This window comes from Danio rerio, chromosome 4 (genome assembly GCF_052040795.2).
Source record: "Danio rerio strain M-AB ecotype USA chromosome 4, GRCz13ab, whole genome shotgun sequence".
NCBI lineage: Eukaryota > Metazoa > Chordata > Actinopteri > Cypriniformes > Danionidae > Danio > Danio rerio.
In genome coordinates this window covers 57,609,919-57,633,670 of record NC_141024.2, presented here as the reverse complement: position 1 = coordinate 57,633,670, position 23,752 = coordinate 57,609,919, and the positions used below count along the sequence as shown (strand labels likewise).

At 40.7% G+C, this 23,752-nt stretch overlaps 1 protein-coding gene across 1 annotated transcript; it reads left to right on the top strand.

Moving 5' to 3' along the window:
• The first annotated feature begins 7,623 nt into the window (after window positions 1-7,623).
• On the top strand, window positions 7,624-13,951 carry LOC141381683 (uncharacterized). The gene is made up of 3 exons (XM_087249353.1): window positions 7,624-7,762; window positions 8,104-8,253; window positions 12,234-13,951. The coding sequence occupies exons 2-3, from the start codon at window positions 8,169-8,171 to the stop codon at window positions 13,037-13,039; spliced, it is 891 nt and encodes a 296-aa protein (XP_087105479.1). The 5' UTR covers window positions 7,624-7,762; window positions 8,104-8,168; the 3' UTR covers window positions 13,040-13,951.
• Window positions 13,952-23,752: the final 9,801 nt, after the last annotated feature.

Below are 23,752 nucleotides of genomic sequence, written 5' to 3'. Positions count from 1 at the left end.
GACGTCACACACCACGCCAAAATAAAAGTCTTTTTTGTTTAGCTTTTTTGCCCCTTACTGTTGCAGTCATGACTTATTGATACATTTCTCCCTTGTTTTTCACTCTATACTATTTCTGCTCTCTCTCTCTCTCTCTCTCTCTCTCTCTCTCTCTCTCTCTCACATTTCACATTTTAGGTGCTTTATGGGCATGACAAATAACTACATTCATATTGCATACGTACAAACAAGACAGTAGTGCAAACAAATATGGATATAAAATATAATACAGAAAAAACACAGAAATAAATAAAATAAAAATAGATTAATAAAAATAAAAAGATTGATAAAATAAAATAAAATTTATTAGATCTCTCACACAAACACACACTTTAGTATTTAAAGTTGATCAAATGTTTTAATCTAAACATTTTAAGACAATTTTGAGAAACTTTTTTTAATCCAGTTCATGATGGCTTGCATGTCTACAACACATTACTTACTATTAATATATGAGAGTCTAAATCTCATCCTCATAATTATGACCCCTTATTTTCTTTTCTATTTTTACAACTTTATAGGCCTATATAGTGTTTCTTATTGTTTCAAATGAATTGTCATCTCTTATTAGCTGTGTTCCACGTTTTCTGCCATTCTTTAGCAGTTTCTTCAGTAATAATATTTCATTTACCCTTACTACCTGTTTGAGTTTCTTCTGCTGAATGCAAATGAAGAGAATAGGCTATAGGGTCAAGAAGCAGCCACTACATGGTTTAACAGCTCCTACTTTGGACATGGCTGCTTTTTTCAACATTTTCTGGCACTCAAAATGTTCTTGGAACTCGATTACAATTGAACCCCTAAAGTCACTGTCACAGGTTTTGACAATGTTTTTGGTTACTTTTCCAGAAAAACCACTGTCAAACCAAGCATCTCTGGACTCTTGCTGTCTATGACAGATGAAGGAGCTCTCTGATTTTATCTAAAGTGTCTTCATTTGCATTCTGAAGATGACCAAAGTTCTCAGGGGATTGAAACAAAAGGTAGAGGGACAATCGTTCTCGAGAGCCACATCGCACTGCTTTTTTCAAATTTATTTATTAATTTTTTATTGCAATAACAACTGGCCATTAAAACAAACAGAAATACAGAAACTGATACTCATGTGATATTACTCATTTATTCATTCATTTTCTTTATAGCTTAGTCCTTTTATTAATCAGGGGTCACCATAGTGGAATGAACTGCCAACTTATCCAGCAGCACATGCTTTACACAGTGGATGCCCTTCCAGCTGCAACCCGTTACTGGGAAACATGCATACACACTCATTCACACACACCGCATGTCTATGGACTTTGTGAAAACCAGAGCATCCGGAGGAAACGCACGCAAACACAGGGAGAACATGCAAACTCCACACAGAAATGCCAACTGACCCAGTTGAGGCTCGAACCAGCAACCTTCTTGCTGTGAGGTGATCATGCTACCCACTGCACCACTGTGACGCCTCACATCTGTGTCTTTATTTGAGGTATTAAACTGGTATTGATGGAGAACTATGCTTACTAAAAGGCACCATTCAGATGTAATAATCTGGGCAATCAAGCATGTATTGTTATAGACACCTTTGCTTATGTGTCTTAAGAGATGTAAGGCAGGTCCTATTAATGTAATATGCTTTAGGCTATCAAGTTGGTATTGGCATAAACAGCTATACCTGTTAACAGGTTTCATATATGTAAAACGGACCTATTCAGTTAATGGTCTGGACTATCAGGCAGCTATTAATAAAGATGAATGCACATGATGATGATCCATTTATTTAAATGAATATGTGACACAGACATTTAAATTTCATTGTTGCAAACAAGTTACAGGAGTAAGTGCAGTTGTTGTTTTATGTGATGTTCACCACTGTAATTACACCATAGTGAAACAGAAGTCTGAGAAATGCTGTAGTTGGTGTAGGTGGAGAAGGTTAATCACATTAAAAGTTCTGCATTGTGTAGATATGAAAGTGAACTCTTGTCATTGAATTACCCTGTATAAACTGCCTAGACAATAATTTAACTTGTGATGTAATTATTTTCTAATTATAAATATATAGATGCATGACAGATTTGATAGAGGACTCTACAAAGGTAAGACCAAAGCTTGAAACTCGCATCACGTGAGTGCAAGAGACCAATAGAAGATCAAAACATGAGCTGTATGGAGCAATCAGTCGCTTTTAGTATCGTCTAATCAAATTGTTTTATTCCACCCTTTTTTGCAGCGCTGTACTAAAGAATTTTGCAAGCACAAACTCTAGTGTGACCGCGGCCCAACTTGCTTTCAGATTAACTATGCCCGGCTGCTATATATATATATATATATATATATATATATATATATGAGCCTACCTTAGACAGAGTGGGTGGGTACATTTAGAAGCTGCTGTGCTGTAGAAGTTTCTGATTAAAATTATGATTTGTGCCTGTACCATAACAGATCTCTCTTGTTGTGATATGTGTCTTGGTAAGCTTTAATGTGTTGTGTTTTTTGCTCATTGATTCGACTGCATTGAGTGAGTGAATGCATTTTCCCTCCTTCTCATGGTTAAGAGATAAAGCTATATAATAGAATTAGTTATATTTCAGATGATATAAATAAATTATTAGCAACAAAAGACCAATTCTAATATGATTGTAGTGTAAAAGACTTTCTTTGAAGCAAAAAAGATGCTGGAGGACTGGATCAGATATATGGCACTTTAATCACACCTGATGGCTTCTGCAGCTTGTACATAACATTTCACAGCACCTGGAATTAACACAAATGAGTTTGAAGTTACAGTGTGTCTCATCCATTTGTGATTAATGTACAAACAATTATCTTCTAAGGCCAAAAGTAGCAAAAAATAGACAGTATGTGATAGCTTCACTGTATTGAAAAAGGTTTTGTCACAGGGTATCTTATATATTCTTTTGTGAATGTCTATGCATATTTGTATGCACAAACACAACTGATAATCAGAGGGAAAAACATCCTTGTTACATATTTACATTTACATTTAGTCATTTAGCAGACGCTTTTATCCAAAGCGACTTACAAATGAGGACAAGGAAGCAATTTACACAACTAAGAGCAACAATGAATAAGTACTAAAGGCAAGTTTCAGGTCTGTAAAGTCTAAGAAGGGAAGTATTAGTAGTTTTTTTTTTTTTTTGTACAGTTAGTGTGATATTCAAAGAGGCAATTGCAGATTAGGAAGTGAAGTGGAGACTAAATAGTTGAGTTTTTAGTCGTTTCTTGAAAATAGCGAGTGACTCTGCTGTTCTGATGCAGTTAGGGAGTTCATTCCACCAACTGGGCAGATTGAGCGTGAGCGTTCGCGAAAGTGATTTTTTCCCTCTTTGGGATGGAACCACGAGGCGACGTTCATTCACAGAACGCAAGTTTCTGGAGGGCACATAGATCTGCAGAAGTAAGTGCAGATAAGAAGGTGCTAGGCCAGAAGTCACTTTGTAGGCAAACATCAGAGTTTTGAATTTGATGCGAGCAGCAACTGGCAGCCAGTGCAAACGGACTAGCAGCGGAGTGACATGTGCTCGTTTAGGTTCATTGAAGACAACTCGTGCTGCTGCATTCTGGAGCAGCTGAAGAGGTTTGATAGAGTTAGCTGGAAGCCCAGCTAGTAGAGAGTTGCAGTAATCCAGTTTGGAGAGAACAAGAGCTTGAACAAGGAGTTGAGCTGCATGTTCAGATAAGAAGGGTCGGATCTTTCTAAAGTTATAGAGTGCAAATCTGCACGATCAAGCAGTTCTACAAATGTGGTCAGAGAAGTTTAGTTGGTCATCAATCGTTACTCCAAGGCTTTTCACCATTTTGGATGCAGTAATGGTTGCCCCGTCCATCTGGATTGAGAAGTTATGGTGTAGAGTCGGGTTGGCAGAAACTACAAGCATTTCCGTTTTTGCGAGGTTCAGCTGAAGATGATGATCTTTCATCCAGTGTGAAATATCCAACAGGCAGGCTGAGATACGAGCTGGAACCGAGGGATCATCAGGATGAAAAGAGAGGTATAGCTGGGTATCATCAGCATAGCAGTGGTAGGAGAATCCATGTCTCTGGATGACTGGTCCTAGAGATGATGTGTAGATGGAGAAGAGAAGTGGCCCAAGAACAGAGCCTTGAGGTACCCCAGTGTTTAGATGCTGTAGGTTGGACACCTCTCCCCTCCAAGACACCCTGAATGACCTGTCAGAGAGGTAAGATCTGAACCATTGTATAACAGTGCCCGCAACGCCCAGTGACTCAAGCGTAGATAGCAGGATCTGGTGGTTGACAGTGTCAAAAGCAGCTGACAAGTCCAGCAAAATGAGGACTGATGATTTAGAGTCTGCTTTAGCCAGTCTGAGATCCTCCACGACCGAGAGCAGGGCATTCTCAGTTGAGTGGCCTTTCTTAAAGCCGGATTGCTTGTTGTCCATGAGATTGTTTTGAGTAAGAAAGTCCTGAACTTGATTGAACACTACTTTCTCCAGAATCTTGGCCATGAATGGAAGCAGGGATACTGGTCTGTAGTTTTCAAGTAGCGTATGGTCCAGGTTGGGTTTCTTTAGCAGTGGGGTTACCCTAGCCTGCTTAAATGTAGTGGGGAATAAACCAGAGTCAAGAGATGTGTTAATTATGTGAGTCAGTGTTGGTATGACTGCAGGAGAGATGGCTTGCAAGAGATGAGAGGGAATGGGATCGAGTGGACAGGTGGTTGCATGGCTAGATAGCACAAGTTTGGACACCTCAGACTCAGAGAGCTGAGAAAAAGAGGTGAGTGTGTGTGGTGTTGGTGTTGTATCTTGCGTGTTTGTTGTAGGTGCAGCAAATTGAGCACTGATTTTTGCAGTTTTGGTGCAGAAGAATGTAGCAAAGTCATCAGTAGTAAGTGTGGAGGATGCGGGTGGAGGAGGAGGATAGAGGAGGGAGGAAAATGTTTTAAAAAGTAGGCGAGGATTACTGGCATTGTTGATTTTCAGACGGTAATACGTCTGCTTTGCAGAAGTAACCTCAGCTGAGAAAGAGGACAGAAGAGTTTGGTATGTTAAGAGCTGTGCAGGATTTTTAGTTTTCCGCCAAATTCTCTCCGCAGCCCGAAGTTTTGAGCGATGCTCACGGAGAGCATCCGAGAGCCAGGGTGCAGGAGGACTGGCACGGGCTGGCCTGGATGCAAGAGGACATAATCGGTCTAGACATGATGCTAGTGTGGAGCAGAGTGTATTAGTGGCACTGTTCGAATCAAGTGCAGTGAGTTTGCGAGATGGAGGAAGAGAGTCTGAAACAATGGTGGATAGTCTATTGGGTGAGAGAGATCGTAGGTTTCTGCGAAAGGTAACCAGTGTTGGAGTGTGTGGCGGCTCAGGAGTAATGTGGATGTTGAGAGACAGAAGGAAATGATCAGATATTTGTAGTGGAGTTACTATTGTTTGATCAGTGAAGCAGTGTCGTGTGTAAATAAGGTCTAGCTGATTACCTGATTTGTGGGTAGCAGAAGTAGGTGCTCTTTTTAGGTCAAAAGAGGCAAGCAAAGTCTAAAAGTCTGCAGCTTGCGGTTTGTCAACGTAAATGTTGAAGTCACCTAGCACCAATAAGGGAGTGGCAAAATTAGAAAAAGATGAGAGAAGAACATCCAGTTCATCTAGGAAGTGACCTAATTTACCTGGTGGGCGGTAGATGACAACCACATTTATGTAGAAGGGGTGGATAATGGTGACTGCATGGAATTCAAAGGAGCTGATTGTTGGCAGGGACGGTATCAGAGTAAATTTCCATTCTTTGGAAATTAGTAGTCCAGTCCCACCCCCTCTCCCTGTCTGACGAGGAGTGTGGGAAAAAGAGAAATTAGCAGAAAGAGCTGCATGTGTAGCAGTGTCCTCCGGCCTCAACCAGGTCTCAGTTAGAGCCATGAGATTATAGTCAGAATATGTAGCTATGGAGGTAATAAAATCAGCCTTGTTAACAGCTGATTGACAGTTCCAGAGGCCCACGGAGAGAGAGAGTTGTGAAATAGTAGATACATGTATTGAACGAAGGCTGTGAGGATTACGCCTGCAGCGTACCTCCCGTGTTTTGCGAGTGTTAGTAACAACAGGAATTAGAAAACACATAATAAAAGTGCACTGACAACAAAAAATAAGTGTAAAGTAAAACAATACAGTAAAGTACTCAAGTGCTTTGTCGGTGTCTTTGCTCGGTGGAGTCGCGCAGGTAGAGTCGATGGTCTTTACCCTCGTCGGTCAGGTAGAGTCGATGGTCTTTACCCGAGTCGCGCAGGTAGAGTCGATGGTCTTTACCCTCGTCGGTCAGGTAGAGTCGATGGTCTTTACCCTCGTCGGTCAGGTAGAGTCGTGGTCTTTACCCTCGTCGGTCTTCACACGAGGCGGTCTTCACACGAGGCTGCCGCGACTGCTGCCGCGGTGAACTAGTTGTTTATATAACCCCAAAGCACTAGCTGATTGAATTCAGCTGGACACGCCTCGAGAGTCAAAACAAGGGCCGAAACTGAGGCGGACGACGCGAAACCGCGTCTGCGTTCGCTACACAAGCTCTTATAGTAACCAAGGAAACAGTGGCTAAACAACTTCTAGTATTATACACAACTGAAAGCAAGTTTAAATGTCCTGCAACTTTACACAAACAGCTGGAAACAAGTCCTCAAACCATACACAACAACTGAAACAAATCTTAAATGTACTTACAGGCTGCTGGTCTAGATGCTGCTAAAGTGCTTCTCCATATCAGGTGAATAAGAGGCTTTCGAGAAAGATGAGCTGCTCACACGTGTTCTGTTCAACTAAAAAATGAAGGAAAGAAAAAAAATGGCACAGAAACAAGTTACATTTTGATCATAAAAATTTATAGACACTTTTGGAAAGAAATAATTGATCTGTTAAGAGTGTGTTGACAGTTTACAGGAAGCAGTAATGAGCTGCATGTGCTTTAGGAGAAGTAAAGGACTCTAAACTCACATAAAGAACAAGTTCAGTGATAAATAAATGACTAAAACATTGCTAATATTAATATATTGACTGAACTTAACACAAATAAAACCTCACCGTGAAGATTAGAAATTGTTTCTTATAACGAATAATGATATATCACAGTATAATAGTATAAGACTTACATAATTATTATATAAGTGAATTTAGTTGTGTGTGTTGAGACATCAGTGTGGTTTAAGTCTTCAATGCTCATTTGCATCTTTAAACAAAAAACAGCTTGGGAAAAAAAACAATTAAAATGTGTTTCAAATCAAAATACCTCAACATAAGTGTATCAGCATTAACTACAAAAACAGCAGCCAAAATAAAAAAAGCTTCTATCAATAGTCCTATAAAACAACAGCAACAAAACAAATGATGATGGCTAAAGTCAACTTATTTTCCCAATACATCATTATTTCTCTGTAAAACTGGTTTGTAAAGCTGCTGAACTTCCCATCCCCCACTGTATGTGTCTTGAGTCTTCACTGCTCCCCACTGCTCATTTCATTTGCATCTCTATACCAGCTTTAATGGGGGCCAATTGAGTCTTATCCAATCACATTCCAGATCCAGTAGCTCAGCAGGTTGCATCTATATATTCCGTGTTTCTAACGGATGATTCATTATCTGATTTAGCTGTAAGAGAACAACTTTGGAGGACAAACTACGATTTCTACATTGGGATTATTACCAACAACAACCTACAAAGAAAAACCCACGGAGGCCTTTTTTATCCCACTTCTTCATTGAAGACAGAAAAGGTGAGTTGCACATTTTAAATTTACACTCAAATAATATCTGAATGCTAACATTATAAAATGTAAATATGTGTGGATGCATTGTTCAACATTGTATTAAGTTCTTCAGTCATTTTTAAAAGCTTCTTTACAACTATTCAGTTTTTTGTTTGTTTGTTTATAAATATTGTTTTTATCCTGACATGTAGTTACGTCACTAGTTTTAATCAGCTCATTTGTGGCTATTGTTTCTAGCTCAGACTTACCTGATTTGTTTTTGTTAATTACTCTCATATAAAGAAACTGTTAAAGCAAATGTTAAAGATAAGTTTGTTTCTGTTCATTGTTTTGTTCATTTTAAACAGAATAAAGTGTCCAAACACAGAGAAAAACTCCTGCTGAAGCGACTGATCTCCACACTGTTATAAAGATGGCGTTCATTAAAGAGGAGAGTGAAGATGTGAAGATTGAAGAAACATTCACAGTCAAACAGGAAGATCTGCAGGAACTAACAGGTTGGTTTTCATTCTCAAAAACCAACTCAGTCATTTGATCCTCATTTAGATATATTTTAATAATAAGAACACTAAATTAAATCCATCTTGCAGCCCTGGGTGTGCTGCCTAGTTCTCCTAGATGCACATAAGCACTTATTTAAAGATAGGAATGAGTTTCTTTCATACTTGTTCTCGTGTCATTCTTTTTCTGTTTTAATAGTCTCCCATTTTCTCTACCTTCTTAAGGTTATTGCATTTCTTGTTCTCCTACTGTTTGTAAAGCGTCCATTAGCACTGGCGCTATATAAAATAAATAAAAAACAATCAATTTAAAAAGTTTGTCTGAGCTGACAATATTTGACCTATTCTATTCTCATTAAAGATGTCTGCTATTACAGTGATGGTGTTGGCTTAGTACTTTCCATTTGCATATGTCACGTTGATCACAATTCCCCTTTTTTTAATCAACTTTTTGGGTTTAAAGTTGTTTCTAGTAGTTGTTACTAGTTCTCACAGATAGTAACTGAGTTAGAATGACATCATAATTATATTAACTAATTACCAGGGCTATTCCCTATTTAAAACCTGCAGTGTCTTAAAATGTCTTAAATTTCAAAATCTAAAATTTTAGGCCTTAAAAAGTCTTAAATTTACTGAAATGTTGTGTTGTAGGTCTTAAATCCTTTTTATACAAGTCTTTATTTTTCTTTGTTCATGTTTTGTTACCCAATCTGGCCAAAACCCATACAATCACCAACAATTTATCTCAATAAATGTTTAACTTTTTATTCAAAAAGGTCATTTTAACTCTATTTATTATAATAGTTTAATTATTTTGTCTACAATAACATTTGTTTAAACGTGCTCCATGGATTTACTGCTGAGGACATCGACCTGGACAGATTGTTGCGCATAGATTTAGTTTATTATAGTTTTAAAACTTTAAAAACATTTGCTCATTTGTTTTTTTATTTTAAAGAAAGTTTATTTTAGAAAAAAGTGTGTGGATACAAGTAGAGCTCTCTTGTTTTTACACAATATTTAAGATCTTTTGCTAAGAAATAAAAAAAATATTTAAATATTATTATTATTCAATAATTATTTTATTATTAAATGCATTAAATTATACTATTTTTTGAGAGGACAAATACAAATCTTTTTCATCTGGGACATTTGAAAAATTCCTTAGTCTAAAATTTCATTCATAATGGTCTTAAATATGTCTTAAAACATCTTAAATTTAACTTGGTGAAACCTGCAGAGACCACGATTAAAAGTATGTCAGAAAACGTGGATGCCCTTAATTTGAAATATGCTGAATGAAATGGACACTAAAACAATTAATTATTATAAAACATTGTACAGTGTTCTAAACTATATGATGATGTTGGGATGACATGAGACTAAAAGATAATGTTTAGCATTGCACTGACTACAACTGGCCAACAAGCTAGTTTAAAAATATCTTTTACTGCTTAAGAAATGAAGAAAATCAGCATGCTGATGATATGCAAACATTTAAGTGTGAAGTTCATCAGTATTAACCATATTCTTCATGTACCAGCAGGCGGCGCTATTGGAATATTTTTGCTTGAGACTTTTTTTTAAATAATTAATTTTTAGATCTTAAAAGTGTTATGCTGCTTAGGCATGGGACGATACCCCTTTTTAAGGTATACCACCTCAACGTTTTTCAAACGTCTCATGGCTTCAAACGTCACCACGTGTTCATTGTGTGTCGGCATTATCCTCTGAGGTGAAAGTCATTTATTAAGTACAAAAAAGATTTATGTAGCGTCTTCTACCACTGTGAGTTCTGTTTTTACTGTTGATATTTGGCGCCAGTTAATTAGGAAGTGACGATTTTGTTCTCTTTGATTCATCGGATGGAAACGCTGCTTTATTCGCACATCTTTTATGTGATATTCCAGTTTTGCAAATAAATTTAATTTGCATTTTGGATGGAAACACAGCTATTGCTTACATTTCAGTCACACAAAGAACAAAGTCACTTACGAGAATGGCTTGTCCTTCTTTAGTGAATAATAAGCTTAAATTCACAGACCTTTGACAGGGACATGCACTGTAACTAGATTCATGGGATTATTACTAGTTCTAAAAACTATTTTTAGTACTGCTTACATTCTTATTATTCAAATATTTTTATTTATTTTTCAAAAGTCTTAAATTTTTCCACAACACACGTATTGAACAAAAAATTAAAACGGTACAAAGATACAGAAATACTTACACCCATAAAGAAAAAGGGAGAAAGAGAAAAATAAATAAGTCAAATAAGTCAAATAAATAAATAAAACAGATAAAACAAATTAAGAAATTAGGGATAAACTCTCACATAGGATATAATAACCCCTGAGCGTTTAATGTGGGATAGGAAAGGCTGCCAAACCTCATAAAACTTTTTGCAGAGCCTCAGATGGTGTACTTAAGGTCCTCGAGTTAAAGATGTGAAAACAATTCTAATATTCAATGTTTGTGGGATGGCAGGTTTGTTTTTTTCACCTGAGAAGACTCAGGCGTCTGGCCAATAAAGAATAATAGGCAAGGATTTCTGTAATTAGGCTGACAGGTACATTTCAGGTACATCTTCAGATGTTGGAAAACCAGAATAGTGTTTCTATAGTCAGTTTGTGTAAATTGACTGTGCAATAATAGTGTATATGGAGAAGCATGCTAATAGGACTTTTAATTTGCCAGTAACCTGGGTTAAGCGCTTCCGGTATGCCAAAGCAAAAATTTGCGTGTTTAAGGTCTGCTTTCTTTAGAAATCAGCAATCTCCACTGCTTGAGTGATATCTGATATAAAGTGGGTCTCAGATTGTACAAGAAGCACTGCATTACATTACATTTTTCCCCGCCATGTCTCTGTAATATCAGCATTTATTTTACCCCAGTATATTCAATTGAGCTTCTGCGCTAGCCTGCCGATTCTGACCGGCCGGCCACCCCTGCTCTACTTGTCCCCACAATGCAACAGTTCAGTCAACTTCTCTTTCTTCAGCACACCACATAATGCTGGCCTCTTCAACTCTCCTCTTCTTTTATACTCTTACCCATTTCCTTTTAGCCGTCCCATGGGTGGAGACAAATTAAACAATGTTGACTGTCGTCACAGGAAATACCAACAATCATAAATGCATGATTATATGCTGTCAAGGCTTTACAATCAAAAAAATGTTTTAATAATAGAGGCCAACAGAGAAAAAACAGCCATGAATATAATGAAAAGAGTAAATTTGCCCAGAGTGTATTGTTTTTTTTTTTTTCAAAGCATTTTCCCAGAATATGTCAAAATAAGATGTCCCTAAATATCAGTTCATTTGCTTAAACAGAGAAAGTTTTTTTTTCCAAGCTAAGCCTCAAAATCACCCCAGAATTGATGAAAAAGACCCAACAGCACACAATGGGAAAGGTGCACATTTCAGCCTTTATGCAGATGCTGTACAGGTGTGTCTCATGTCTGGGAGGCAAATATTCAGCTGTTTGTTCAGCTTTTACCCCAGAACATTTTTTCTGATGCATTTACCACTCAGGCAAAGAATGAACAAGTATTTCCTGTCTGCTTTAAAAATTTTAGAAAAAAGATTTTGTTATTATGAATATATAGGAATAAAAATAGGCTATTTACAGCTTTCAAATCTTTGTCTTATCAATGACCAAAATTACTTTTATGATCAATTATGTAAGGAACTCTGAAAACTGGACTGACACGGTTTCAATTTACTATAATTTCTATGTTAAGCGGCTTTGACACAATTTATATTGTAAAAGCACTAGATAAATAAAGATTAATTAAACCTGCTTAAATGTGTACATGTTAATGGGCTGAACAAAACATGATCTTTTATATTTTACATTTAATGTGCATAAAAATTACAGTGTGTGTAGCCAATGTTTCCAGTGTCTTTTCACTTTTTATTTTTTAATGAGAGTATTTAAGACTTAATGAAAACTAATGTTTTATTTATTTATTTCAGACCCAATTGAAGAGAATGAGGAGAGTAAAGAGGAGGAACATCATGTCAAAATTGAGGAAAAAACTCATTTACAGACTGATGGTATTTTGAAAAGGAGAGACGAGAATTGTTTCACCTGCACTCAGTGTGGAAAGAGTTTCAGCCAATCATCATCCCTTAATCAACACATGAGGATCCACACTGGAGAAAAACCATTCACATGCACTCAGTGTGGGAAGAGTTTTAACTGCTTATCACTCCTTAATAAACACATGAAGATCCACACTGGAGAGAAACCATTCACATGCACTCAGTGTGGGAAGAGTTTTAGCCAATCAACATCCCTTAATCAACACGTGAGAATCCACACTGGAGAAAAACCATTCACATGTACTCAGTGTGGAAAGAGTTTTAGCCAATCATCCTCTCTTAATCAACACATGAAGATCCACACTGGAGAGAAACCATTTACTTGCACTCAGTGTGGGAAGAGTTTTAACTGCAAACCACACCTTAATCAACACTCGAGAATCCACTCTGGAGAGAAACCATTTACATGCACTCAGTGTGGGAAGAGTTTCAGCCAATCATCAAACCTTAATCTACATATGATGAGCCACACTGGAGAGAAACCATTTACTTGCACTCAGTGTGGGAAGAGTTTTAACTTCTTATCACACCTTAATTTACACATGAGGATCCACACTGGAGAGAAACCATTCACATGCACTCAGTGTGGGAGGAGTTTCAGCCACTCATCATCCCTTAATCGACACATGATGAGACACACCGGAGATAAACCATTTATGTCTAATCATGTTGTTTAATCCCACCCCTTTTCACAGCGTTGTACAACAGAATTTTGCATGCTCAAACTCTAGTGTGGGATGAGTTTCAGCAACTTATCAGACCTTAAACACATAAAGACCCACACTAGAGAGAAACCATTCACATGCACCCAATGTGGGAAGAGTTTCAACAGATTAGCAAACCTTAATGAACGCATGAAGATCCACACTGGTGTGAAAAAGTATATGTGCTTAAGTGTGAGAAGACTTTTCTTACAGCTCAAATTAAAACTGCTCTAGACGATTCACACTGGAGAGACCGTACAAGTGTTCACACTGTGACAAGAGGTTTAATCTGTAACACATCTGAAAACAAAAGAGGATTGGATGCATCTGTACTCCACTCTCCAGTGTATTCATGTAGCTAGTGTTGTTTTGGATGATATTCTCTGTGTGACTCCCTAAATGAGAAACATGACTGGGAAAGTCCATTCATTTGTCCTGTGTTGAATCTTTTATTAGTGAAGTTTCTTTACTTTTAGGTTCAAGATTTTTTCTAGTTCACTAGATTTACTTTTTTTGAGTAGAATACAAACTTGATGAATATTTTATGATTTAGGCAGAGCAACAGGTATTCAGTCTTACAACATTTATATACTGTGATGATCCCAAAACTCCCAGATTGGAGTATGTGGTAAATCCTGATTGGATGCCTGCATTACTCATTAATGGATAAATAAAAGTTGTTATGCTAGCTACTCCAGGTCGCTGTGGCTACTCCGGAGTCATCATGTCAAGACCTGCCATCTCATTGACCCTTTAACCTTATGTGTTGTTGTGATTTATATCCTATGTTCTTTAAATTCATTATTATCCCTAGACATTTGTTGGTTGCTTTGATTGATTGTTCTACGAGTTACATTTTATAATAAATAATTTGCATTCAGGCTATTTTGTTGGCTCATCTCTCTTTTATTCTGCAACTCAAACAAGCATAACACTTTTTGTAAAATGTGTCCAGTTGTGTCCGAGATCTTGTCCTTTCAGTCATACCTATAGGTGAGAGTAGGAACCTAGATTGAGCAGTAAACTGAGAACACTGCCTTTCAACTCAGCTCCATCAACACAACAGACAATCAAATCAACTGCATAACTGCTGCCGCTGCACTGATTCATCTTTAAATCTCACATTTCATTGCTCATAAAAATAAAAAACCCAAAAGATTCTTGAACTCAGGGGCATTGCTAGGGTCGAAAGGGATAAGGGGCTTAGCCCCAAAGACCCCCCAATCCACCCCCCCCCCATTAAAAAATTATGTTCTAATTCACCCCGCTAAAATACCACCACTTTTATAAGGCAATCTACTTTTATAATAGATTTATAAATGGTTTAATAATAAATAGGCTTTTGAGTTGACTTTTAGCAATAAATTTTGAAGCTTTGTGACTTGTAACACCAAAAAGAAAAAAAAAATTTATTATCTCACTTCTCATTTATTTTTGAAAATGTAATTGTCTGCATGTCTTCAAATCTAAAAAACATGATTTATTTTATATCGTGAGTTGTTATCCAATGTGATACAAAGCTACAAACAAATTAACTAAGGTGTAGTGTTGTCAAGATACTGGAATTTCTAAATTCAATACCTCACAAAATATTGATATTCAATAGGCTACTATTTTTGACATAATAAAAAATGTATCAAAAATAGTACAAAAATAAAAATAAAGATTTATATGCTAGAAATATGTTTACTTCAAATTTCTTTTGAGGTAGATTTTTTTCAGTTTTCCTCAAAATAAGGTGATGTGGGCATTGTAGCACTTTAAATGCCTGTTTCATTCATTCATTGAGCAGAAATTCCAGATATGCCTCACAGAAGTAGTAGAACAGTCCAGGAAATCCTTAATATGGATGAAGGCATCAGCTATTGCTGTAGTTGAATGAGAATAAGATCTGAATAAACATAAAAAGGCTTTAACTAATCATTTACGCGACTGCGATAATAAATGTTTATACAGTTGAAGTCAGAATTATTATTCCCCTTTGAATTTTATTTTCTTTTTTAAATATTTCCCAAATTATGTTTAACAGAGCAAGGAAATTTCCACAGTGTGTCTGAGAATATTTTTTCTTTTGAAGAAATTCTTATTCGTTTTATTTCAGCTAGAATAAAAGCAGTATTACATTTAAAAAAAAAAAAACTTTTAGGGTCAAAATTATTAGCCCCTTTAAGCTAATTTTTTTTCTGATAGTCTACAGAACAAACCATCATTCTACAATAACTTGCCTAATTACCCTAACCTGCCTTTAAAAATGCCTTTAAGCTGTATAGAAGTGTCTTGAAAAATGTCTAGGCATATATTATTTACTGTCATCATGGCAAAGATAAAACAAATCAGTTATTAGAGATGAGTTATTAACACTATTATGTTTAGAAATGTGTTGAAAAAATCTGCTCTCCGTTAAACAGAAATTAGGGGAAAAAAATGAACAAGGGGCTAATAATTTAACTGGGGCTAATCAGACTACAACTGTATGTCTTCTTCCAGCCATCTCAGGTATTTTCATAAGAAAGTCGATTTATAATCCCCTGCTAACTGACAGCATGTTAAAGTAGAATGTAGCTATACAATATGCTAGATCCATGGGCTCACTGTGATTTAACTATTACAGAAACAGATGTGACTGGCTATATCATATCTAGATAAATATGCCTAGATATCTATATCATATCTAGAAAGCTAGAACAATTTACGTTTTTCTGACTAATTTGCATGTATGCATTGATATGATGCACATTTTATCCATTACAGTTATTTTATTTCACCAAAACTACACACATTTTATACTGTGGAAACAAATGTTAAGCTTCATTAGTTAGAACTATTCAGTTTCGCGAAAGAGTTACCTCATCAACTTCAGCTCTTCAAAATAATGAATAAATGAAGTGCAGTGGCGGAATTTTTTTAAACATCATGTGACAACAGTGCCACTCCTACTTGCCGGTAGATACAGGTACTGCTGAACAGCTGACCCGACACAAACACTGCGTGAGGTGGAATGTGCGTGATGTACGACGAAATATTCAGTACTTAGATAACAAATTAAATGTTATACACCTCCCACCCACCCCCCCCCCCCCCCCCCCCCTCTTTCAACGCCACTGCTTGAACTTCATTTGGGGTAAGGACTCTCCTCTAATCTGGAGATGGACACCTTTTTCATCAAGCGCCATGGTTTCTGACATACAGGTGCTGTTTCTTTCCCTGCTAAGTCACACTCAGCAGCAAATCGCCCACTGCATGTTGAGGGTCCATGTCCTATGAAGCCAAAAGGACAACATTACTTGCAAATGGCAGAGACAGTCCTAGCCTGCACCTAAAATTCTGTCAGTAAAAATTATTATATTTTTGAGATCAGCCTTAAAAATGACACATTTACAAAAATAAATAAATAAATAAATAGATGGATGGATATATACTGTAGTGGTGGAAGGGAAAGTAGGATGGCTTGTTTAACCATAAACAGAGATGGAGCTATCTCAGGAGGCATGGACTAGTGAGTGATATGTCTCAGCCTGAAGGTGTAATAATAAAATAATTGCCAGGATGCCACAACCCTTTTTATCAACTGGCTGCTGCAATATTCTACTAGGCAACCTAGGATGCTTATTGTTCCAGAGAAATTAATTGACTAAATTACCAAACTGTTTTAAATATTGTAAAGAAATATTTGCAGGGATATACTGAAGTAGAGAAGTAACTTTAGGAAGGCAATTCATTTTGATTATGATAGTTTGTTATTTTGAGTACCTCAGAGCAGTGGTTCTCAATTCTGGTAATTGTGCAAAATGAATTGACAACCGTCCCAAATTAATTTTTATCTCTTTTTAATATATCTTAGAATCACACCTAAGAAACCACAAAAGCAAAGATTTGACTTATCTTTAACTGCTTAAGATCAATTTGCACCACAGCACCAAGAGACAACATTTGTTTGAGTTTTCTTCGCCGACTGGCCTCGACAAAACACGCCGTTCCTGATGGATTGCTGACTCAGCTTCAGTGAAGTCCTTGGGATTCACTCGCTTGTGAGTAGAGGTTGTCTGGGTTACCGGGGTGACAGACTTTGCCGAGAGTTGGTTTGCAGAAGTTTTTTTTTTTTTTTTGCAGTTTCGGCGGTTCCTAAAGTTTAAGAGGTTGCATGGAAAGTTTTTTGCGACCGTTTGAGTGGCTGTGCAGTGTCTGAAAGCAAGGCGAGAGGGGGCAGAGAGTAGCAGCGAGCATGAGTGAGCTAATGCAAAAAGCAAAGTTTTACTGTTGCAGTTTTTAAAGAGCCCATATTATACATGAAATAGGGTCATATCTTGGTTGTAAGGGTCTCCAACAACAGTCTAATATGCATGCAAAATCAAAAAACACTTTCATGGTCTTATAATCTGCATTTATTTTTACCTAATTATCCCAGCGACTCCTGTATGAATCGTCCAGTGATTCATTTGTTCCCAAACCCCTCCTTAGCGCGAAGCTAATCTGCGCTGATTGGACCGATGACAGTCTGTCACGATTGGTCGACTGCCTTCAGTCAGAGAATGAAATGCCCAATAGCTAATCAGCAATATAAAAGTAATCACAGTTCATACGCGCTCCATAGTGTAGGCGTGGATTTTAGCTGGATTTTACCCGACCGCTCCCGCTTATATTTAGAATTTCTTGTCCCGGTGCCCGAACCGCCCCGTTTTCTGCCCGCCGCGCCCGATCCCGCTAAAGAGCGGGGGAGAACATAACCGAAAATCACCCAGCTAAACAGTCCAGAGACAGCCAGACAGAGCTCTCTCTCTCTCTCTCTCTCTCTCATACGCGCGCACTAACACATACACACAAGCGCCAAGCAGACACACAGGCAGGCAAAGCTCTGTCTCATTCGCATAGTAATATCCACGATATTGCTAGACAGCCCGCCCCCGTCCCAAATTAAACCTGTTACCGACCGCTCCCGCAATTGATTCGGAAATTTATTCCCGCGCCACAGAAATCTGGGACCTCTACCACGGAGCTCCGTAAACAAACAGCACGCGTCGCGTTTTTAACGTGACTTTGCACGCGATAAGAGAATATAGCCAGTTAACCTGATACAGTACACGCGGTTACAAGTAACAAATCACAACTAAATACATTTGCAAGCTAGAGTCAACGAGGCAACTTTAATCGCACGTACTTACATTTGAGAAATGGAGGAAGAAACTCATCCTGACGTCCATTAGTAAGTTATTCTTTACTGATCCTTACTTTAACAAACGCAGATGAAGTATTCTTTGTAGCCTGTAGTTTCCAGAAGTTTCCAACTGCTTGGTTATAATGCTGAGGTTTCATCTCTGGGTAGAGAATCGATAATGTCCATCTGCAGTGTGACTTCAATCGACCGGCATGTTTGTGTGCGTGTGTTTGTGGGTGTGTATGTGTGTGTGTCTGGGTTTCTGCGTCAGAGGGCGGGGCCTCAGGTTTGAAATCTCCCGGGTTTGCGCGTGCACGTGAATAACTTGGTTTCGTTCGTACGTCATGGCGAAACACCTAATGAATCGGTATCAAGGCGACTCGTTTGAAGCACTATGAGTCGACTCTTTTATAGATGAATCAACTGTTTTAAACACTGTATTCTTACAGATTTAAGCCTTAGCTGGATACTTCACTTCACTTAGAGCTGTGTTACACACTACATGGAGGGGAATTTTCAAAAACCCATAATATGGGCTCTTTAAGTAATCTGGTTTGCTCCATCCCAATGGCACTGTCTTCCAATGAGCAGTTGCCATGGAGGGCAGGCCCACGCCCCATACCATTATGCTCAGTGTAAGTCATTAACAGACTGCTTGGTAATTTCATGTAGTAAAATATCTTGTAAGTTTGTCTCTATTGTACACCAAATGTTACAAGAAGACATTCCTCTAGCATGAAACAGTCAATGAAAAGGTTTTGGAGGGTGAGTGGGTGCAGAGCCAGTGATTTGAACTTGATATGAGCCTCGAGTGGTAACCAATGCAGAGAGATAAAGAGAGGAGTTACATGGGCTCTCATTGAAGACCAAATGAGCTGCAGCGTTCTGGAGCATCTGTAGAGGATTAAGGGTGCAGGATGGGAATCCAGCTAGAAGAGAACTGTCGGGGTCCAGCCTTGAAATGACAAGAGTTTGCACTAAAATTTGTGCTGCATTATCTGTTAAGAGAATTCTGATTTTTCTGATGTTGAAAAGTGCAGCTCTGCATGATGGAGCTGTGTTAGCAATGTTCTCTTTGAAGGAAAACTGATCATCCAGTATCACCCTAAGATTTCTTACGGAACTACATGGGGTTATGGTGGATGATCCCAGCTCGATTGAGGAATTGTATTAATTGTGTGGAGTTGAAGGGAAGGTGATGTATGCAGATGAGTAAGCAGTTCACTAGCTGGCCTCCGTTACATCTGCTTAAAAGTGTTTGGGAATGTGCCAGTGTGGAGTGAAGGAAGAGGTTGTCTTTTTCTTCAGAGGGTATTGTTTGATGGAGATTTAGGTTGGATTTGGTTGGAAGTAGACTGCTGATTTAAATGTTTTTGTGTGTGTGTGTGTGTGTGTGTGTGTGTGTGTGTGTAAAGAAGGAGGCCAGCTGATAGGGAGTTGGTGGAGGTGGACAGAGCAGGGTATAAAATGTCCTGAATAGTTTGCGGATGTCTGAAGTGATGTTAATTTTGTAATGGTAGTATGGGTGTGGAGAGGTAAGCGTGATCGAACACCCAATCAGGGGGGAGAGCATGCTAGGAGCCCGGCGGCTAATCAGCGGGTCAATCAGAAATGATAAATAACACCTGTCTTTCTAGTGATTGGGCCGGAGAGACTCCCTTCTTAAGGAGAACGGGAGGAGCAGTCGGGAGAGGAGAGAGCACACACACACACATATACAGACACAGTTTGCAAGTGGTGTGCAAAGTAGCAAAATAAAATATATTGCTTACCTGATATCGCCGACCCTGTCTTCTTCTTCCCACACAACAACGAACTATACTACAGTGGTGCCGAAATCCGGGGAAGGAGAAGAGCCTCACTGCCAGAATGACCACTCCGTCAAGAATGCCATTTGCGGAAGCTATCCAGGCCCTCTCGGTCCTCCACCAACAACAACATGAGACGCTGGTGGAACTAAAGAACATCCAGGAACAACATTTCCAAGTCCTCATGGAGGCCCAGCGGGAAGACCGCGAGCAAATCCGGAGTCTGCTGTCCCAGGGGATCCGGCCCGCTCCGACATCTGCCGCCCACCCTCCCATCGCCTTACAGAAAATGGTGCCGGAGGATGACCCGGAAGTGTTTCTCGACCTTTTCGAGAAGATGGCGAAGGCGTGTGGCTGGCCGCGGGCCGAGTGGCCGGTAAGAGTCATCCCGCTGCTTTCGGGCGAAGGCCAGATCGCAGCACAACAGCTACCGACCCAGAATCTCCTGGAATATGCTCATCTAAAGCGAGCTATTCTCCAGCGGGCCGGCCGCAACCCGGAGGAGCAACGTCAGCTCTTCCGATCGCTGGTTTTGGCTGAAGGCGGCCGGCCCTTTGCGTTCGCCCAGCAGCTCCGTGACGCCTGCTGCAGATGGCTGGTACAGGATGGCCGAACCACAGCCCAACTGGTGGATGCCGTGGTGCTGGAACAATTCATCACCCGCCTCCCCTCCCGAACATCGGAGCGGGTCCAGTGCCACCGGCCTGACAATCTGGAGACGGCCATCCGACTGGCGGAGGATCACCTGGTGGCGAGGTCCAGGGTCGGCGAAATAACCTCTCTCTCTTCTCCCCCTCTCTCTCTCTCTTCCTGTTCCCAGGCCCAGACTGCGGGGACCGCCCACACCTGCACCCAGACGGCGGTGCGCAATGGCGGATCTGCCAAACGTCCCAAGAGGGGCGGGGCCCCATTCGGGCAGAGGGGTGGAGCAACGACCCCTGGCGGTTACCCAGACACTGCCAGGATTCTCTCCGGTTCAATCGGTTGCTCCTGCTGGCCCCGGGGGTATAGTGGGAAGGTCCGGGCCGATGCATTCGCGTCGCGGGCACGAGGATAGCGCACCAAAAATCTGCTCCGTGAAGGAGGCGAGTGCGCTGATTCGCGTCCCCGCCACGCCAATCGTCGCCCCCGGTCGCAACGGGCTATACCGGGTACCAGTGAGTATAAAAGGGGGTACATATCAAGCTTTGGTGGATTCGGGGTGTAACCAGACTTCCATCCACCAAAGCCTGCTTCAAGACCCGGCATTGGATATGAGCTGCACGGTAAGGGTAAGGTGTGTGCACGGTGACGTAATTCACTACCCGCTAACGGCAATAGACATTCAATTTCGGGGGAAAAAACATAGAGTAGAGGTAGCAGTTAACCCGCACCTCAAACACCCGCTAATTCTGGGAACTAATTGGCCTGGATTTAATAGATTATTGGGAGTCTTATGTGCAGGTGCTTCTTGGAAGAAGAAATCGCCGGATAGGGGACGTGTCGCTCAGCTGGGGGAATCCCAGGCGGTGACGTCACGCGCTGACTCAGGGGAAGGGCTGGGAATTTCCCGGTGTAAAGACTTTCCCCTGGAGCAGTCGCGTGATGACACGCTAAAACATGCACTCGAAAGAGTGCAGGTTATTGATGGGAAAATCCTCCAGCCTGATAGACCCCTCTCCTATCCGTATTTTGCGGTGATTAATGATAGGGTGTATCGAGTGACCCAAGACGCTCAGACAAAAGAAGATACAACCCAGCTATTAGTACCTAAGAGCCGCCGGGAAATGCTTTTTCAGGCGGCTCATTCTAATCCTATGGCCGGACAGTTAGGTCAGGCGGCCACACTAAATCGCCTCATGACCCGATTCTTTTGGCCGGGCATTCACGGTGACGTCAGCAGATGGTGCGCAGCGTGCAGTGAATGTCAGCTGGTAAATCCACCGGCCACCCCAAAAGCGCCGTTGCGCCCTTTACCAATTATGGAGATCCCCTTCGAGAGATTTGGTATGGATCTCATCGGGCCATTAGAGCGATCTGCACGCGGGCATCGGTTTGCATTAATTCTGGTGGATTATGCAACCCGCTACCCGGAAGCAGTCACGCTCCGTAACATCTCAGCAAAGAGCGTTGCGGAGGCGCTGTTTCGCCTCATCTCTCGTGTGGGAATCCCCAAGGAGATTCTCACTGATCAAGGCACCGCGTTCATGTCACGCACGATGCGCGAGCTTTACGGATTATTGGGCATTAAATCTATTCGCACGAGCGTCTATCACCCACAAACAGACGGGCTGGTGGAAAGATTTAATCGCACGCTTAAATCAAAGATCCGTAAATTCAATCACGAGGACGCGAAAAATTGGGATAAGTGGTTGGAGCCTTTATTATTTGCTGTGCGGGAGGTTCCCCAAGCCTCCACGGGGTTTTCCCCCTTCGAGCTTCTCTACGGCAGACAGCCCAGAGGGGTTTTGGATGTTGTAAGAGAGGCTTGGGAGGATGAGCCTTCTAAAAGTAAAAATTCAATATATCCTGGACCTTAGAGCAAAACTCCACACACTGGGGCGGCTCTCTACAGAGAATTTGCTTAAGGCTCAGGATGACCAACGCCGGCGATATGATAAGGGCACTAAACTCCGTAAATTTCCACAGGGAGATAAAGTACTTGTACTGCTACCCACTTCCAGCTCTAAATTACTCGCCAAGTGGCAAGGGCCGTTTGTGGTCACACGACGAGTCAGTGATCTCGATTACGAGGTGGTTCGTTCGGACAGGGCTGACTCGCGTCAGATTTATCACATTAATCTGCTTAAGCAGCGGAGGGAGCCGGTGGACGTGGCGCTGGCTACGCTTGTTACTAGCGAGGATGACCTGGGGCCGGAGAGCTCCGGCCGTGAACTCTGGTCACCGGGGGCGATCATCTCTCAGCGAGCCAGCCCTCAACATCCGGCACCTCCAACGTGAATACTCTGACGTGTTTTCGCCCCTGCCCGGTCGTACTAACATGATTCAGCAACATATCAAGACCGAACCGGGCGTGGTTGTTAGGACCCGGCCGTATCGCCTACCTGAACACAAGAAAAAAGTGATTCAGGAAGAATTGAATGATATGTTGAAAATGGGAGTAGTAGAAGAATCCCACAGCGACTGGGCCAGCCCGATTGTCTTGGTACCTAAGACGGACGGCTCGGTCCAGTTCTGTGTGGATTATCGCAAGGTGAATGCTGTGTCGAAATTCGACGCTTATCCAATGCCGCGTATTGACGAGTTGCTCGACCGGTTAGGTGCTGCTCGATATTACTCGACATTGGATTTAACGAAGGGCTATTGGCAGATCCCCTTATCTCCAATATCCCGCAAAAAAACAGCCTTCACTACGCCGTTTGGATTGCACCAATTTGTGACACTTTCGTTCGGGCTGTTTGGGGCACCGGCGACATTTCAGTGCCTGATGGACAAAATACTCGGCCCTCACACAGCATATGCCGCTGCTTATCTAGATGATATCATCATTTACAGTAATAACTGGCAGCGGCATATGCAACATTTGAGGGCGGTATTGTCGGCGCTGAGACGGGCCGGGCTCACGGCCAACCCACGGAAGTGCGCAATTGGGCGAGTGGAGGTAAGGTATCTGGGCTTCCACTTAAGTCACGGGCAGGTGAAGCCCCAAATTGATAAGAATGCAGCTATTGCAACCTGGGGGGGGGGCTGCAGGCTGGACGGCTCCCCGGCCTAAGGCGGGCGGTG